This window comes from Scophthalmus maximus, chromosome 1 (genome assembly GCF_022379125.1).
Source record: "Scophthalmus maximus strain ysfricsl-2021 chromosome 1, ASM2237912v1, whole genome shotgun sequence".
Classification (NCBI taxonomy): Eukaryota; Metazoa; Chordata; class Actinopteri; order Pleuronectiformes; family Scophthalmidae; genus Scophthalmus; species Scophthalmus maximus.
Window position 1 is genome coordinate 16916570 of NC_061515.1, and position 20086 is coordinate 16936655.

General features: G+C 42.5%; 2 protein-coding genes across 2 annotated transcripts; one reads left to right on the forward strand and one right to left on the reverse strand.

The window, feature by feature from the left end:
- Positions 1 to 3770: 3770 nt before the first annotated feature.
- rragca (Ras-related GTP binding Ca) lies at positions 3771 to 16291 on the reverse strand. The gene is made up of 7 exons (XM_035626002.2): positions 15907 to 16291; positions 12959 to 13162; positions 11792 to 11991; positions 7452 to 7566; positions 6914 to 7056; positions 6514 to 6662; positions 3771 to 5703 (listed from the first exon to the last, which is right to left on the reverse strand). The coding sequence occupies exons 1-7, from the start codon at positions 16087 to 16089 to the stop codon at positions 5549 to 5551; spliced, it is 1149 nt and encodes a 382-aa protein (XP_035481895.1). The 5' UTR covers positions 16090 to 16291; the 3' UTR covers positions 3771 to 5548.
- A 605-nt stretch (positions 16292 to 16896) lies between these two features.
- LOC118301011 (c-Myc-binding protein) lies at positions 16897 to 20066 on the forward strand. Its single transcript, XM_035626036.2, has 5 exons — positions 16897 to 17054; positions 17544 to 17616; positions 18636 to 18684; positions 19315 to 19444; positions 19537 to 20066. The coding sequence occupies exons 1-5, from the start codon at positions 17040 to 17042 to the stop codon at positions 19582 to 19584; spliced, it is 315 nt and encodes a 104-aa protein (XP_035481929.1). The 5' UTR covers positions 16897 to 17039; the 3' UTR covers positions 19585 to 20066.
- Positions 20067 to 20086: the final 20 nt, after the last annotated feature.

Genomic DNA, 20086 nt, shown 5'->3' on the forward strand with positions numbered 1-20086 from the left:
CAAAGTATGGGAGACGCCTGTCCCTGCCTCGGACTCCCTCTTTCGTTACCCTTCGCCCCCCTCTCCTGTCCTCATCCAGCTCCTCCCACTGCTGCAGAATAAAGGTAGTGGCCAGATTGATAAACCAGAGGTGTACATGTAAAAAAAAAAAAAAAAAGGAGAACATTTGATGGCAGGTGTTGGTTTTGATCATAGATTACAAAAAGAAGCATCAAACTAGATTTTCTATCTGTTGCTGTATCGGCTATAGGAAAATTGCAGGGAGAGTCCAACCATCCATCCCTTATCCATACCGCTTTATCTATTAAGAGTTGCGGAGGGGCTGGAGCCAATCCGAGCTGACATTGGGCGAGAGGCGAGGTACAACCTGGACAGGCCGCCAACGTATCACAGGGCCAACGTACAGAGACACACAACCATTCACTGTCACATTCAAGACTGTGGGAGGAATAAAAGATAATAAACCACTAAGGTTTAATTTCTGCTCAGGTTCTTTCATGCAGCAATTGTGTCGTTTTCTCGACTTTGTGGATGTCTGTCCTGGCACAGGTTCAACTACCACTAGGGCCTCCTGGTGGTCCATCACGTGTATCAGGGTGGTGTGGGAATGGATGCAGAAAGTTCAATCTTAATTGTCCGATGCAGGGCTCTTGAACACACCCCAGCCACCATTTACTATCAAATTCAACTGCAAAGTAACATTTGTCGCTGGCGAAATCAAGTGATGACGCTGAAAGTTACACTGAAAATGTTTTGATATCTTTATCACGACACGGACCTGCCGCTCAACAAAAACTATGAAGCGTCACAATTTGAGTCGATTGCATTAATTTAATTGAAACATTACAAATGAAACAATAATCCTTGTATTATGTCACTTTATGACTAACTGGGAACTTCATCCCACAGCAGTGCCAAAAACATGACACCAGCTTGTCAGGCGTATGCTTCTGAGGGCTCTGTTTTGCAGACTGTATAGTACAGTAATGTCAGACAATCTCTAAACTGCCCATCTCAGCACCAACCTCCCCCTGTCTTCGCTGCATAATTACACCCGCCGGAGCTGCGTCGCCTTACAATATAACAAATGAAGTCTGTATTACATTTGTCACCTATCTGAGACGTCTCACTTAGTCACATCATTTCCCCCCTCGTCTCTCATGAGCTGATAAAATGTAAAGATGGGAGATAACACACCGCTGACTGGGTTTTATTAAGACCATAATGGCAGCATCACCGTTGCAATGATGGTGAGACATCCAAGATGAGGGGCGGACCGGCGGACGGAAGTGAGCGTGACATCACAGGCAAGGAGTGTGTTCTGCTCGCTTTAATTCATTATTGGTTAAGCTTCCTTATTAGGGACGGGGGACGAGGCGGCGTTGCCTTTGATAAAGCAGGGCTATTGTCAGTAGCTGCAACAGTGCCAAATTACATTTGTCCATCAGGTAGCATCAACCGCCACTACAACTTCTTTCCATTCTCCCGTTTATTTTTTTTTGTCCAGCCATCTCCATCTGGACGTACTGTGCATGTGATGCTGATCTCCATGTTGCTTGCACTGTGAAGTTGGGAGACTGAGAGGAGGGTGACGGACCGCAGCCTGGAACAGCAGACAACAGCCCCATCTAGAGACCATGCTCAGTCACCGTATGTCAGATGATCCAGGTGCACCAAAGGTCAATGTTGTTAATATAAACCCTCCTGTTGTGTTCGTGTCACGATAATCCATTTTGTGTTCCCAGTGTATGGCTGATTATAAATCCACAATAATCCATATAGTACCACCTAATGTGGTGTTGGGTATTTTTTATTGAATTCCTTGTGAATATTTCAAGTTTTGAACTTCTATTTGTTATTTATGGCCTGTAGGCCTCAACGACCTGAACTTATAAAACTCCTTTTTGAGTTTTTGAAATAGTAATAAGCATAATGTATGGATTATTTTGACTACAACAAATACTACAACAGATATAATATTGGGATATTAATCACAGACCATGTGTCAAAGTTTAAAAATCACATTAGTTTTGTTTTAAATATAAATAGTAGGAAAACAAATATGAGTCAAAATTATTTTATTTCATAAAGAGGACGTAGGCCCACATGAAAGCTTTACCATATATCATAATTAATGTCTGGCGACATTTTCAGATTTGTTTCTTTTTCTTGTTTCATATTTGATATTTATTACAGCATGGCTTGTTCATGCCCTTCAGTAAATGCTTTTAGCAAGAATGAACACTCTTCATCCATAAGGACAAAAGATGTAGTTAGAGGATATTAAATAAATATAATTTGAACTGGGAAACCTATTTCACTATTGTTTTGCACTATAATATGTACACACTTTCTTTTTATTGGTGTAAGTGCAACTTTTTTAACTCAACTTTTTGTCACAACCTCATTGGTTTTATTTGTAATTATTACACTTATATGTTGTTGTACAGTGCTTGCTGCCTTGTATTTTAGTCTTGTAATTTTTCTTTAATTATTTGTAGCTGATGTATTTAATAATTCAGTTTTGTTCATTTATATTTCCTCCCATCTTTTCTTCTGTTTTATTGCACAATATCAATACAATTTGGATTATTTATCTTATCTACGTTTAATGCACAATAAAAAAATGACACTAGAATAATCTCAATCTCATAATCTAACCGTGATTTCACCGACGTCGCTGCGTCCACCAAGGTGAATGACCTTCAACGCATCATCACCGCGACCTCTCCCCGTCTGCGAATGTGAAGTGACTTGCAGATCAACAAACCGTCAGGTTGACAGGCTTAACCTATCTGCCATTAGCCCGTTGAGATATCACACTTTGCTTTAATTCACCATCTTTCAGAGTGTCACACTTTATATTCCTTGGCATGGGTAGGCTACATGCAGATGCATAATTTATCCCAAATTAGCGCCTATTTGAGTAAGCATCAAAGCAAGGCGGATGAGGTTGGAGGAGAGCTTAAGGAACCGCAGGGAAACCATCACCAGGATTAATGCGGGAGATTTTTATAAGAAATTACTGGCTTAATGAAGTGGATAAAAAAGCTGTCAGTGTTTTATTGCATCTAAATTGTGTGGAAGTGGTGTTTAGCTGTCTTGCCTGCTCCCCGTATAATGGGTCGTGACAGTGGCTGTGAGGCTTATTTAACTTAACTGGTGAATAACTTGCATGGCGAAGCTATTCACCAAGTTGCTTTTATACACCAGAGAGGGTTTTTTTGTTTTTGTTTGTTTGCCTCTCCATTCTCACTCATTATAATGCCACATGAACAGCAGCAAACTCGAGAAACCTGACAACGGTGTCTCTGGTTTCATGTTCGAAAAATCACTGCAAACATTTTTTGAGCAAAGGTTATTTAGACTATCAACATATAGCAAATATCCAGTCGACGTGAACTTGACGTCTTATTTAAATCAGTGTCGAGGCGATGCCAAGTAATTCGATAGACCCTGCAGGCCTGAGTTCTCTCCTCTGCTCGCTGTGGTTACAAAAGCATCCAGCTCTCAGCGGGCTGAGTAATGCACCATGCAGGATTGGCAAAATGTTGCTCGCTTTTTAAATTTAACAAGTATCAAACAGCTATTGAGTTTAGAGAAGAGATAAACAAAAAATGTTAATGGTATCTTGTGGGGAAACACTGCGAGCAGTCCTGCAGCGCCATCTTGTGTTCGTGTGTAGCCTTGCAGTTGGTTCCCTGGAAAGAAAGAAAACCCATTTATCATTTTGGATGTTTGTACTTTTGAGTCAACTATTACAATAAAAACAAAATCTAAAATTTCATTTATTTCACACAGTATAGCTAACAATACAGGAAATCAATCATCCATCAAGCTTCTGATGTGCAAGTGTTTATTTCCGGGAGACCGATAATGACGAGGTTGAGAAGATCTCGGGAGTTATTCAAACACCGTAACGGAGTAAAACGCAGGACACTTTACAATCTGCAACATGGACTGCTCAGATTTACTCTGCAAAGTTATCTCGATAACATCCCACGAGAGCAAAATTAAATTTGGTCTTTTTTTGTCCTCCTCTGTGTTTAATTAGTTTCACCATCACTTTCTCACCTTTACATACAATAAGCAGTGTTAAGGTTGAGAACAATAGAAGTTGACAACACGCTGACGGATGCATGCTTGGAATTTTGTTTTTGTAAACCCTACTGATCAGAGCCAAACTAAACACAAAACGTGGGTTCATCATTTTGGGCAGGGGCGGAAGCTGTAGGTGGAAAAAAACATGCAAGTTACAACCAGTTAATATCATCAAAATTTTTAAGATGCCTCCATAAGCCCTGCACGTCAGTCTGACTTTATACTTTTTTTTTTTTTTCAGATGGCAAAAAATTGTGGTTTATTGACTGCATTTCTTTAAAATCATTTGACCTTCTCTGAATCAATTACACATTTGGGCAGTGCTTTCGCAGAGACCATTTACAGATTTCCAGACAAACTCGCCAGAAGGCCAACATTTTTTGATTTCCAATGAAGCACAAAGAGAAAAGTTACTTTCACTGATTGAAAGGAGCGTAACGACGCAAAGCTGCTGTTATTGAGAAGGACAGTCTTCCTTTCCAAGGTTCTTCAACCGCACACACACACACACACACACACACACACACACACACACACACACACACACACACACACACACACACACACACACACACACACACACACACACACACACACACACACACACACACACACACACACACACACACACACACACACACACACACACACACACACACACACACACACTAGACAAGTTAGTCATCGACAGCACGATCCCTTTTCAGACTGCTCACAAAACCTTGTTTTCCCTTGACACGTGAAACCACAAAGCGAGCATCCAGGTTAGGGTGAGGTGAGTGGTGGAGAGAGAAAGCTTGGCACTGGAGTCAAGCTTCATCTACATAAGGCCATCTCTGAACATGTGTGGGTTAGGACCAGCAGTTCACAGCCACCATATTTTTTTTTAATCTTTCTCATCAGCACAGAAGTGGTCGGGGGGGAGGGGTAATGTGTTCATTACGAGACAGATTGCTGCAAACTGTCATCACAGCTTGTCCATAGCAAGAGGTTACGACAGGGGTTTTGTTTCTCCCTCCTCACATTGTTCATACACAAGAGACCAGCAGCTAAATATCACAGTCTTTGACCGCTTGAGGAAATCCAAAGAGAGAGTGAGCGGGCGAACACCTTTCTCCCGTCCAGGTGCAGTTTTACTCTCTCTGCTTCCTCACAGGCAGCGCGGTGCGCAGCGTTCGCCTGACACGGACGCCCGACTTCCCCTCGCCTCTTCACAAAAGGAGAAGAAGCTGGACCCTTCGGTGCTCCAGTGCTGCTCCTACACTCTCTTGTCTCCAGCCGCCTCTCGGTGCTTCAGGTGCTGGGATCAAGGGATTGTGATTGGCACACCAGAGAGCCCCAGTTTAGTAGTCTTTCCTCTACGGGCTCCCTGGCCCTTCTCTGTCTCTCCTGTCCTCCACCCTCTTTTTGCATCTTTTTCATTTTTTTTTTTGTTTTGCATCAGAGTCTAGACAGTGTTGCGCGGTGTGCCGTTCAATGCAACGGCCTTACTGCAGGGTGAGCCAATGGCCTGGGAGCCCGCTGGACGCTGGGTGGAAACGCCCACCTCAAACACTTCATGGATGGCCTTCCGGAAACAGTGGAAATTGTAGTCTATCAATCCTGAGGAGGCAAGAAAGAGGCTTCATAACATTCTTATGACAACGTTTAGCTTTGTATAATCAAAATCAAAGTCTGATATACTTCACTGTGCCATTGGGTAAAGCATCTCTTATTCTTATAAGTCAATGAAAAGACGCAACTAGACGCGAACATCGCGGCACTGACTCGGGCGACGCAAATGGTGTGATATGCGCAATGCGAATCAGGCAAAATTCGCAGCAAAAGTGACTCCCTACGTCACTGTCGTCAGACGTCCTGTCATTGAATGTATCAGGAATGGAGGATCACCACTGTCACTGTGTGTGTGTGTGTGCAGCCCGACCGAGTGAAGAAGGAGGGGGCTCGGCAGAGTGAACGAGGAAGTTGGACACTAGCTTTAACACCAGTAAGCACAACCACTTTGTGTGGCTTTGGAATCGGCATTCCTGTCTGACTGTTTTTCCTTCAACAGTTCATGTTTACCTGTGTGTGTGTGTGTGTGTGTGTGTGTGTGTGTGTGTGTGTGTGTGTGTGTGTGTGTGTGTGTGTGTGTGTGTGTGTGTGCGTGTGTGTGTGTGTGTCCTTGTCTGCGTGTGTTTGTTCAGATGAGGTTTGTCGAAGGAAGAACGGGCACATTTTCGAATGCTAATGACACAAATGAGCACAAATGTTTGCTTGCGACCAAACTCACGTGAGCAAAGCAAAAATTTGCATCGCGTCCGGTGTGAATGCACCATTAGACAGCCTCAAGCAAAAATGGAATATTTCAAATCCACAACGTCATGAGCACAATGAAGCTGCAGAGGATCGCAGATCTCCATGACAGCTCACCTTTGCGCTCAAAACTTTCTTCCCGCAGGATGCAGACGAGGGCCAGGAACTTGGTGACCTCCTTCAAGTACAGCACAGTGGTGTTGTTGAGCTTGATGATGGCCATTGACTCCTTGTCGTAGGCGCTGCCGCTGCCGTCCTCCCTCAGGCTAGTGTGGCACAACGAAACACCGCAAGGTTAAAACGGGGAAAGTCGTTGCGGCTTACGATCGATTTGTGAATGATGCAATCAATTGAGCAAATAAATGCATACACTAAATAATGTTTAAAGCATTGACAAGTGACAGAGCGACAGTTAATTAAACATGTTCATTTTTGTAAAGAGAAATAGTAGAAAGAGAGGAGAACTCAACTCTGATTAATCTTAACGTAAGTGAACAAATTTAAGAAGCGCACTCACCCGTAGATGCAGGAGACGTCAATGACCACGTCGATCATATCGCAGCACAGCTCGTAGGACTGCATGTCTACAGGAGAGCTGTCCGTGGCGATGTAGATCTTACTGACCACATCAAACAGAAAAGCCTTTTCTATCCCTGAATTCTGTCAGCGAGAAACACAGAGTGAGAGAGAGAAAGGAAGGGACATGAGAGGGTGAAGGACAAAGGAAGGAAGGGAAGTGTAAGTAAGTTTTATTGTGGGAAAGAAAACAGCACAGCACTCTCTGATGAGGTACATTGGACCTGATAAGACGACTTTAAGGGCAGATGATATGATATAATGTTGATATAATATTGGCATCTGTGAAGAGACACTGGGTCTTTGGGTCCAGGGCTAGAAATGCCTGTAAGGGCATTGGAGGAACTGCCGACTGTGAAGTGGCATCAGGGCTGGTACTGACTCTCAATCAGCCTGTCACACGTACCGTCAATCACAGTGTCAGCCACTGAGTTACTAAAAAAGATTTACCGATCAAGAGTTGGCTGATGCCTACTTACGGAGATGAAGATGTTCAGGAGGTTCTCCAGAGTCGGGAGCTGAGGGATGAGCTTCTGCACCACTTTGCTGAAGGCCTCGAAGATCGAGTGGTCGTAAATACTCGTCAAGTAAAAGCTGGAAAAGAAAAATTAGAAGTAATAAGCGGTCACTAGTCGGAAGCGCGTCTCACTTCCTTAAAGAGCATGAGAAAGCAGGTAAAAATCACACACGGTCACATGAGGATCACATGGTAAACAGATGATGGATGGTAGAAAAGATTTTAATCCTCATGTGACTGCAGAAGAACTGGAGTTATGGACTTTCTCAGCCGCCAAGCTTTTATTTATACATCTCCCTTACCACCGGCTTCAGCCAAATGGACCCGTCTGCATACACTTGGCAGATGTTCAACTTTACACAGCAACAAAAAACAAAAATGCTCTCTCAGCTCCACTTAATGACCAAGGACCACTATGGCTCTCTCATGGAATAAACAACAATCTCACCCCACATAAAACGCAGCGCAGCACGAGCCCCGACGTCAACAGTGAGTCTGCTGCAGGTCGGAACCGGCTCCACCAGGACAGTCTGCTTAATGTGGTGCACAACACATTAGAACCTTCTATACAGTGTCTGGGCAGAGGATGCAATCAACCATCAGTTTTAAAAATCTTTTGATCGGAGCCTAAGCAGACACACTCTTTTCACTTGTTTTGTCCCCAAAAAATGTTTTAAATCTACAATTAAATACAAATTTCCCATTTCAGAGGCTTTTAAGTTATCAAAATCTTCCTTCTTTTAAATTGGTTATTCTTCCATCTTTATTTTCTGTTCAGGCCCCCAGTGTGTAATTTTTTTACTTTTCTGGCGGCATCTGGTGGTAAAGTTACAAACTGCAACCAACTGAGCACCTATCAGGGGACACTTTATGGTGGCGCACCGCTAATTGCATTTCCGGTTTCCCGCAGCGCTGGAAATTCTACACGCTCATGTTTAACTAGCTAATAACTACCACTTATCTTTCCATGAAGAATGACTTCAAATGCTTTAATCAATAATCAATACTGCCATCAATCAACGATCTGTCTATTGATCAAGCCATTAACGATTAAATAAGTAATCATGGCTTCATGGGCTATTTCCTCAGCTTATATGATGCAGTAAAAGTGCCAATATTTTCCGCACAAAAACAACAAATCAAATTGAATCATAAAATCTCCAATGGTGTAGACAACTGTACAGTGACATTAAGGAGCATGAGTGTACTGCAGCCTTCGTTCTGCTTCTGACTGTACGTCAGACCATCGGAGCTTGAATCATAACAGCTGTGAACCGCAGGTCAGCGTTCCTTCATTAGGAGGTCAAAGAGGAATCTCACAGTAACAGTCTGCAGACAGGGTTTCTGTAGGGTGCATCCAGTTATGTGTGCATAATAATAATAATGACAATAATAAACTCTTTTCATACAGCGCTTTTCTAAACAATGTTACAAAGAACTTTGCAAGAAGAAATTTAAAACAAAAATGTAAAACAAAAACAGACAAGACAGTTGACTAAAATGACATGGCCACGTGAGAGAGAAATCAGTAAAAATGTATCCAAGAGCGAAAAAAGTCAATCTCTCTCCATCACAGACCTCGACTTCGGAGTAACCAGCAGTCGAGAGGTCACATCAGTCAGTGGCAGTATTACAGTGTCATTGAAAAACACATTATTTCAAATATTACGTTGTTTTTTTTACTTGACATTTTTTGAATAAATACTAATTTTATAATCAATATGACATGGATAATTGGCAGAAATAATTAGTTTAAAATGTATGGCTAAAAAGTATCTAAAACTTGACATTTCCTTTTTATGACACAATCATATTCCTAGCAACTGTTGCTAACAATGCTGGCCAAACCGCCATAAAAGAATAAACAAGGCCCTGTACACACAATCCGAATATCAATGACCTGACTGTAACATCTCCAATACAGCCAGAAATCAGATAGAGATACATTACTACCTGCAGCAGGCATGAAAAAAAAATATATTGCTTTTTAAAATCCTTTTTTAAGCCTTTTTATTACTTTCTAAAAAAAATTGGGGATTCAACACCCTTTAATATTTTTCTAAACCTGCTAAGACACTGTCATCAACCCTGCTGATAAACACTGCTTTAAACTGGAGTGGGTTGACGAAGGAGACACATTTACAGTGTTGTTTATTGATATACCAAACAAATAAACTCATCAAAATGTTCTGCTACAGAGTCTGAAATCACCCAACTGGTAGTTGTGAGTGGACACTCAGGACGAACGGAAACCATCAGCTGCGCTCTGACTCGCTGCAGTTTCAGTATCACACACAGACGACACTTTTCAAACAATGTGTCCGGGAGTTTGGGCTAAATTAACCCTTAGGAGTCCTGGGTTATGTTGGACATTTTGAATTTGCTTTTACATACTACATTGAAATGTTTTATCATGCCATGTATCCTATTTTCAGCACAACATTGTCTATATGACCTGACTATTAATTTTTCACTTTCACATGGTAATGTATATGTTGAACCCCAAAACACACAAGACACATACACACTGTTTAGGAATATTAAGTGTTTGGTTTTTTTACCATAAAAAAACCCACAAATCATGCTCAACGAAGCATTTTCAAAGTTGATGGTGTAAATGAGAAGATACAATGCTAAAGAATAAGCATGTCCCCAAAAATTCCAACTCCTAATTTAGGCCAAGGAATGTGGCTGAAAGCTCAGGAAACTTTTCAGTAAGTAGGCCTTAGATTTTTTTTTGTTGTCAAAACTACTTCTTTCAAATGATTTCTTTCCGTTCATTTCGTTTCCATTGTTGTCACCAATTGTGATAAATGACAACTGGGGGATTTAAATTACAACTGACATGCATCAGGACTAAAAGTGTTGCTCTACATGAGCAAGTTAATGGTAAAAAAAATTAGTACAGTCTAATTTGAAAATTCCACTTTCCAACTTGACACAGATTTGGTGAGGTGAGAGGTGCGAGTGGTTGGACTCTGTGCTGACATGTCAACACCCACAGCGCACGTGTTGTGGTGGAACAAGTTTGTTGAAATGCTGATTTAATGAGCTTCAATTAAGAACAAATCTGCTTCCTTGTATGTGTAACAACTTCTTTTTTCCCTTCTGCATAAAGTCCGTTGAGAGAAGCCAAACGAGTCAGGTAGGTAAAGTCCGCTCTAACAAACAGAGAGACGCATCACGTGATGAGCTATATTAATAGAATTCACGTATTGTTCTTTTATTGTGAACAAGACCTGGATAAAAATGTATAAGCACAAACTAAGGCATTTTTAGCCCTGGACCAAAAAAACTAATATTTTTGTTAATATCTGTTTGCAATAAAGTTCTCATGGCTCAAGTTTCCAACGTTCAGAGCGGGCTCTTCGGCACATTCGGAAAATGATTTAGAGCAGAAGACGGCTTCAGGTTCAAACCGATTGTGGCTCATCGCTCCGGAGCATCATTTAGTGACGTATCACTACCACTTGTGTTTTATTCTTTTGACATTTTGACATCACGGCTCTGTTACGGATAGAGCATGTCTGTGTGCTCAGAGTGAGGTACAGGTTGATCCCTCTCTGTCACTGCTGTTCACAGTGTTAAAGGAAATCAAACAAGCTCTAAAAATAAATGCATCACCCCATGTAAGATGTTTGAGCCTGTTCTCCCCACTCCATTCAAGTGAAAGAAATTCAACTAGAGTCGTACGGCTTGTGATTGGCTGCTGCACCAACCTGTTTTCGAGCTCATTTCCGAGCTGCAATTGTGTTTGTCATAGGATTTGATTAAAACTACTGAGCACACAGCAGCGTCACTGTAAGGATTAAATTCACAGTTTGCTGTGATTCTAAGTGGGCAGCTTTGTGTCTTTGTTTTTTGTCTGTTACCGATGTATGACTTGACTCAATTTATGTAAACATCCCGGCTAGAGTTCGTGGATTGGGGTTTTCTTTGTATTAAGGGACTTCTGAGAAAAGCAGAGTGGCTTTTACTTTCATGAATTTAATAGAAATGCCATAATGAGACATTACAATGACACTAAGACTGGACAACAGGTGTGAGGTAACTCATTTTGAGAACAGTGAACATGTCAGGTGACATGTCTATATCAGGGGTGAGAAAGCTCAGGCACTGGGGGGAAAAAAACACTGAAGGAAACAGATACAATCCAACTTTCAGCTTGCCATTTTAGTTTGTGGGATCACATCGCAGAGTTTGATACGAGGGCGCGACTGCGGCCTCCATCTATATGGTGCTAACAGGTGAAGATTTTTGTACATTTTCCTTCTCTGCAAGACAAAGAGAAACAACGCGTACCTGAGGTGTAGCTTCTCTAAGCTTGCGTCGGCCAGGTCGTCATTGGCCCTCTGGTGGATGTCTCTCTGGGTCTCGATCTTGTGGTCGTCTGAGAGGCCGTCCACTTTGTGGATAAACACCTCAAAGTTAATCTCTGGATTGACCCGATAGGCCCGGGACACTGTGAGGTGAAGCCTGCCCAGAGCCTCCACATAGTCATCCTAAAGGAAGAAATGAAGACACACGCACAATGTTCATATTCTTAAAAGAAAATGCCCACAAATGCTTCCAAGTCGCCCACAGCCTTTATTTCAGATGACAACTATCTTCTAATTGCCTTCACCAATTAAGCCTCATTAAACATTTAACTACCTCAAACCTGACAATCAAATCTATCCTAATTGCACGTGACAACATTTGCTTGGATGAACCTTGACAGCGGCCGTTTGAAATAATTTACTGCAGCTACAGCTTGTACTAAAAAGATAAAAACAAATTAGAACAACTAGGCCACAACAATTTCCCATCAGTGACTCGGATAAGAAAAATCGAGACATGCTGCCTATGAGAGGCTTTACAGCGACAACACAATGTTCTGTGAGCCCGAGGTCATTATTATCTCCTGCACCGGGACATGATGAGGTTTTTAATCCAGGTATGAGGAAATACGCCACTGCATTGTCTTCCAAAACAGCAAGATGAGAGCAGCTCTCCTCAGATATCACTGTGTGACCAACTGCTGAAACAAATTGAATGTGATGCACCTCTCTGAGTACAAATAAAGCCTGCAATCAGATCAGCTGCGGTTCACATCCGCGCTGAGATTACTTCTTGAAAGCATCGGCATAAAAGCCAAGGCATCTAATTGTCTTCAATTCCGGCTGCTCATCATTCTCACTTCTAGTGCTTTGCCTTACATTTACAGTCAGTGGCGTATGCGGTTATAAGATGTAAAATATGTCTTGCAATGTGAAAGTGAAGTCAAAACATTGCCCGATTTTCTGTTTGTGAAATTAAATGTCTTGTCAATGCTCACGAGGCAAGAAAATCAATATTTTTAGTCAGCATATTTGAAACACGACACTGTTTTTTCCCCCCCAGTGTTCAGAGCAAACAGTCAAACAACACAATGTCTTTGCTGTGAAACGACACAGTCACTCCCTTGTTTTCCTTTTCCCTGTTCTTCACCTGAGCATCAATGACGAATATCAAAGCCCCGGTTCCCCTGAAGATCATCTCGTAGTCGAAGGTGGGGTCGAAGAAGTCCACCTGGCCTGGAAAATCCCAGATCTGGAAGTTGACGAACGAGCTGCTGGAGATGTCGTCCTTGTAGATTTTGTTGGTGCTCTCCAGGAACAAGGTCTCGTTGGGAGACATCTTGTGGAAAACCACCTGAAATGAGAGATGTTTTTTTAACTTTGAGTAGAATAAATAAAGATGACTTCAGCCTGGGCTTTAGTGTCCAGAGACTGAATACAAACCCAACCCTATTGTTTCATAGCCAGTTATCAAATTCCCAGACAAGGTTTTAGTCAAGTTAACATGCCGACATTGGACAAACAGGTTATGAGCAGCCAAGCTACTTTTCAGACAAATCCCTGACACTGTCTGTGTAATCATGCTGTGTAGAGCTGCAATAATGAATCATTAAGTAATCAACTACTAATTTAATCGCCAACTATTCTAATAATCAATTAGTCGGTTTAATTTGTTTTTACGCTGATTTCATCTTGCTAAATGAGAATATCATCGGTTTTCTTGGCTCCTCTACGACGGTAAACTGAATATCTTTGGGTGAGGGACACATGAGACATCATCTTGGGGTTTGGGTTGCAGCCCTAATACTGTGCTAAGCTGAAGATTGGAAATAGCCTTAACTTACTGCCGTTGTGTCCTTGGGCAAGACACTTAACCCTAACTTGCCTCTGACAGCTCTTCTCACAGGGTATGAATGTATATGAATGTGACAGAAAAATCTGCGGTAAATAGCAGTGCTGTGTGAATGGGTGAATGTGACTTTCCTGTAAAGCGCTTTGAGTGGTCTATAAGACTAGAAAAGCGCTATATAAATAGTCCATTTAAAATAAATTAATAATATGTTTTAAGACTTAGCCCTTTTGAGTTTTATTTTAAAAACGAATTCGGCATCTACCTAGAGTCATACAGACTGTTGTGCTCGGGTTGATCACAGCCAAGAGACTCATTTTAACGAACTGGAAATTCTCCTCGCCCCCATGTTTTCTACGGTGGATTGCTGTAATGTTTTGAGCGCACAGATAAGCAGCCTGAGCAGCGCAGCCCTTTACGGTGTATAATCTCTTGCCAGCTTTTGCTTCTCGGTTTGCATAAATGTCTGTTAAAATACAGTTTGTGTTAAAATGGCAGAAACATTTTGTTACACATTCCTTCATCTCATTTGCCTTTAAATTATTAATACAGCAAATGACATTCTGAAAATGTTTTCATTCTTAAATTATGTTTTGAAAAAAGGGTATTTGTATGCTTTTCTTCACTAGCTACACAAATATAGATATATTTTAAACGATTGTCTTGGTATATGCTGTCTTGCTAAATTACCTGACTCAAAAATAATATTGTTTTCAGGGGAAACATTATCAAGGCTGTACTGTATTTTGACTGATGCTTTGATTCCAACGCAAAGACATCACGGACGTCACATGCAGAGCATGAGGGAAAAGGGAAAAACTTTGCAAAGTCAGAGGTCTGACGCAACACGTCACTCAGCAGTTTTTAGCGGTAACCTTTTAAACAGTAAGACTGCAGCTGTAGAGTAGTGTAGTTCATGCGTGATCGGGTTCTTAGTGAACTGGGTACGCTCACAGGTAGAAAAAGCATTGGGTAGCGGTGGAGGACGTGTTTGCCTTCGCTCCACCGCTGCCATTTTGAAACCGCATGGGGGCCACTGAGGACGCAGGTCAATGAACCAGGAAAAAGCCGAATCACATGTTTTTCCATCCAGGCTTGCAGTGGGAACGTTAATCAGGGACTTGAATTGTGTGGATTAGAGAAAAACTTAACAAGTGTGTGCGTGTGCACTTCGGTACAGGAAAGTGCAATTCTTTACTTTTATTTCCTCCAGGCAAAGTCTATAGGATAAAGGCTCCTGGCATGACACGCTACACCCAACCCCTGATTCTACTTCCTCCTCTTGAATTTTAACATGAATAATAAAATATCAAAGAGGGAACAACTGCATCTCATCTATTATTGAAACACCGTGCCAGTCCGAAAGTGGCAGGCTTGAAGAACATGATCGAGACAGCGAACCTTGCTGTAGCACTTAGTCGGATCACGGAAAATGAAAGGTGTTGAAATCAAGGCCCGGAGGAACACATCTACTTTCAAATTTGTATCGAAGTGGACTGTGGAAAAACTAACACTAATTAAGTTTTGTTCTAGCATACGAGTCGGGGGTTTTAGGCCATACTGCCCAGACCATAACACAGTCAAGCGAAACCAACATAGGTGTAGCCCTAGTCTGGATTTAGAGGCCCGGGACAAGGTGCACATGGATTACTCAGGGAGTAATAGGTGTGTGTGTGTGTGTGGGGGGGTCAGTAGGGGCCCAACATGTTTCTGAACCCCCAGGCCCCCGAACACACGATGATGCGGCCGTGATCTAAACACACACGGGGGGTGGGGGGGGGGGGAGATGGTGTACGAAGTGCAGGTGCAGCACGGATCTGAATCAAAGTGAGACAGACTTGCAGAAGGGGGAAGGTGTGGTCGCCCTGCTGTCATGTGAGAGCCTCGCGTCGGACCTGCGCCCCGCCTCACAGCTGGGTGCGACTGAGAGAGAGAGACACATCTGGCACGTTGGACGAGTCGTCAACCCCACAGTCACATGCTCCACCACGGCCACATACACCGTACAGAGGCACCCAGCGTCCCTGTCCGCCTGGTTCACGAGTCAGTGCCACAGCTGCACCACAGCTAGCCCCCGGAGGCTAAGTAGTGGCTAGCTGCCTTCAGTTACACCTCTCCCCCACTGTCCGTGTAGCTAATGCTTGTTCTCCTCTGGTCGCTGGACGTCAGCACATGCGACGCGCTAAACTGACTCGCTAGCTCCCCTGGCTAACGTCCCGCCGACTCGGCGCTCCGGCGCCTCTCCCTACCTTCTGTATGGACGACTTGCCGCTTCTCCTCAGACCCATGAGCAGGATCCTGGGTTTGCTGTCGGACGGCGCCGGGCTGTCCTCGATGTCGGCCTCCTCTTCTCCGTAGCCGAAGTCTTTGGGGAACGAGTCCGCCACCCCGTAGCTGTCAGCCAGCTGTTCCACATCGTACTGAATCGACATTTTGACCAAACGGCGGTCGCTTCCCCTATTTCCCCCCCCCACCACCACCTTACTTGTCGATCGCCACAGCCGTGTATTGTATTAGGTACTGCGCCGCAAACTAAAGCCAGACAATGAAAGTAGTTTGTCAATAATGCCCCGGCTACTTGGAAACACAGAGCGTGATCCCACACATTTCCTTAGGATTTCCTACCCCTTGAAAAAAATACTCGCCCTTTCGCCCCGCCTCTTGATTCTGATTCGCTGCCTGGGTTACAATTCAAAAGGCAATTGGTCAAACTGTCTTGTCACTCTGGTGAGGTTTGTCGCTGTCACATGACTAGTACTCAGACTTGTTTTGTGACCTATCACCCGAATAAGACGCAGATACGCACTCTTAACGCGGGCGTTTAAAAGCTGTTCGAGTTTGCAGGAATAACACACGATTCATACATTTATATTTGCGATAAAAATGACTATATCATGAAGGATGTTTCTTTAAACGGACCAAAGAGATACTGGGTAATTGTGGTGTTACGTAATGTTAGCAGCAGGTGGCGCCAGATATCCACTACAGTTACATTGAGGCTTTCAATGTCTTTCAAAAAATGTCGGAATTTTAATAAGTCACCATTAAGACGCATTCATGTATTATTCACAACGAAGTTATGGTGATAGTGGAATTGAAAGATAGCGTCATTTTGTGTGTTATCCATACTTTTTGAATACTGAGGTTGTTAAACATAAAAGCTACGGTGGATTTGTTTTTTTCTGCTCGGGCCATTATTTGACACGTCTTTATTTTTACGAGGAACACCTGAACGCATGCTTGAAGGAAGGAAGGAAGGAAGGTGGTAAACGAAACTTAACTTTTCTGACCCGGTGGCATTTTGCCTTAAAGATATCCGCTGCGATATCAAACGCGAAACAGTATTTGCTAGGAGTCCGAGGACTTTACAGCCTGCACCACAATGGCACATTACAGAGTAAGTGTGTTCGCTGTCGCCTCATGTTGCTCTCGTGTTCCCCGGAGACCGTTTCTCGCCTAGCAACTGTAGGTTAGCTAAGCTAACGTTAGCAAGCAGCAGGTTAGGGGAAGTTGATTGGTGATCGGACCGTCCACCTGTGACAGCTGATGGTTTGGTTTTTAATAAACATTGATGGTTTAAAATGTTTGAAGACAACCCCAAGTGGTGAACCCATAAGATGCATTTTACAAGACAACATTTTCTCCTAATTACAATTCGACCAAGTTATTTCGTGTATAACTTATTTTCATAATAAATTCAGCATCCGACAATGAGAATACAAAGGTTCGTTAATTCGTTATTTATTTGAAAACTAACTGCTGCTTGTTTTTCGTGCCTACGTATATTGCTTTCAAAAAAAATCAAAAACTGCAAATGAATTTGATCTTGACAGTTGACAGTTCTGTAACCAGCTGGTAATAAAATGTCGGACTCGTCCTCCCACAGGCTCCAGACACTAAACGGGAGCAGTTCCGGAGATACCTGGAGAAAGCTGGGGTTGTTGACAGTCTCACCAGTGGTATGGAACCTTTATTTTTTCCCCCTGTAGAGGAAATAACTCCCTGTGCTTGGGATCTATTCCCAACAGAAGTACCCGATGGAAATCAAACAGAGCAAACCAGGAGACTTGCAGACAAGGGATCGGCTGAGACTCACCGTCTTTGTCCCAATGATGAACACCGAGTTCTCTGGCAGGATGGAAGTAGAGTTTCTTCACAAGATGAGACACAGTTCAATACCTCATATTAAGGAATAACATTTTTTTTCTACCTAGCTCGTTTTCTTATCTACAGGAAAAAATTAAACTTCTCCAATACACGTGTTTTAATATAAGGAAACAGAACATAACTTAACAAACTAGAAAGGCGTTCAGGCGGCGCATACCTCCACCAAGGCTAACGCTCTGTCTCGCCATGTTAAAGAAAGTGATAAAAAGATATCCTGGTCCAAAATGATTTAATGGCTTTGTCTCTGGGTCGTGCCCCACCCCTCCACAAAATTTCACAGAAATCGGTTCAGTCGTTTTCACGTAGTTCTTCCAACTTGAGCTGCTTCTCAAGACATGCACTGATTTTCCTGAAGTTTTCTGGAGGGGCTTTGTGCAAGAACGCAAAAATGTTGCTCTGGACATTTTCCGGAACTTTTCCAACTTTTCCTGCCAGTCCCCTAGTATAATTTTCCAAAAATCATCTGAGTGAGCCCATGTGAGAATACAGCAGGGAAATCCCCTGTTATTAAAAACAATACTTTCTGCAACAGCATTATCATCATGTCTTGTCCCGTCTCCTGCATCCTCTATCCAGACGCCACAAGATGTTCCGGAAATTAGTCGGAGTCATAAAGAATTATCTCCTGCTGCTTTCGTCATGTGTGAAATGCAAACTTTTCCGGACATTTTCCACAGTTCATGTCTTGAAACATTGAATTATTATTATGAGCAGTCCGTTTTGATGTCACATTAAATTCATACCTAACCATATTAGTAGCTTCACTTCTTCTGTGATTTTATTTAACCCTTTTTCTCCTGTTTGGTTTCAGTGCTGGTGAATTTGTACGAACAACCCGAGAGGCCCAACAATGCTCTGGAGTATCCTCTTCTTCACATTAAGCTTGTTCATTGACACGCCCAAATAATTGTGTGGTTGGTAGTGAACTGAGCCCACGAGTCATGTTTGTGTCCCCACCCATCACTTTTAATCAATAGATAACGAAGACAGATGGGCAGAATTTAATTGATTAATTTAAACACTGTAGTTTCTTTAAAGTGGCTATCTTGAAGATTTTCATTCAAATATTGTTGTTTTTGCTATTGCAGACTGGACATTTCTTACTGCTACAGTTTCACATTAGAGGCATTTAATTTTTATATGAAGTGGTCACAGAAAAACACAACGTGTTTGTCATTGAACTTAAAAATCCATTTCTTTTGGGGCATATTTTGGATCTGTTTGAACTATCGCAGAGAGTAGTGGAGCAAGAAGGAGCAGCCACGCTACTAGGTTAGAGGAAGAGCCTATTGCTGATCACCTCCCTGCTCTGTTCATGCCGAATGCAGCATCGAATTAGATCACGGTTGCTCACAGAATGACGGGAAAAGGCAGATTATTGCCTGTAGATTTACACTGCTTTTGCTGTTACCACCAGTTAACTGCAGGCGTCGCCAAATCAAACCAGATCTGAGCCCTTCCAGACTAGCACCTTAACCAACTCCCTCCAGATTTGTGAAGCAGCACCTTGATGCCGCTGACCAGACTTCAGCAGACTCTGAGCCTCTACAGCAGGAGGTGATCGACCTGAGGCAGAGGTGTGTGCGACTGGAAGAGGAAAACAAAGAGCTCAAAACAAAGGTCAACCTAATGCTGAAAGGACAATAGTCAATTTAGCTCTGTCAGCGTACTGCTTCAGGCAACTAACTATTTTTTCCCCCCTGTCTCTCCAGCTGCAGCGCTATGAAGCTTCACCAGAGGCTGGAGCCACAGCTGAGTAAGCCACAGCTGAGCTTTGGTTTGACAAATGTATTTTTGTGGTTGATATTATGGTCACTTTAAACTTCAAGACAAAACACTGAAATTTTTTGTAAATCTTAGTTTTGAGTTTGTTTCTTAGAATTTAACTTACTCTGTACATGTACAGTATGTATATAAGTTCCTACAGTCTTTTGTAAAGCATCACTGACAGAGTGCCCTCCATGTGACTGGAGGAGTCACTTCTTTAGACATGGCATCATCATTTGAGCGGTCTATTGAAAGGGTTCCTTAACCAGTATTTGGTTTTACCCTCGATACTATCATTTTCTGGCATTGTGATAAACATGCACTGTGTCGTTAGGACACACTTTGAACTTCATTTTGAATGGTCTAATGTAAGTGTACAGTCCAAAAAAGTCACAAATAAAGCACAGTATTGTACTTTGTGGTGTATAAATCAGGAAATTATGTATGGATTAAAAAAAAAATCTGACATATTTAACTTGTTGAGATCAGTGAGTT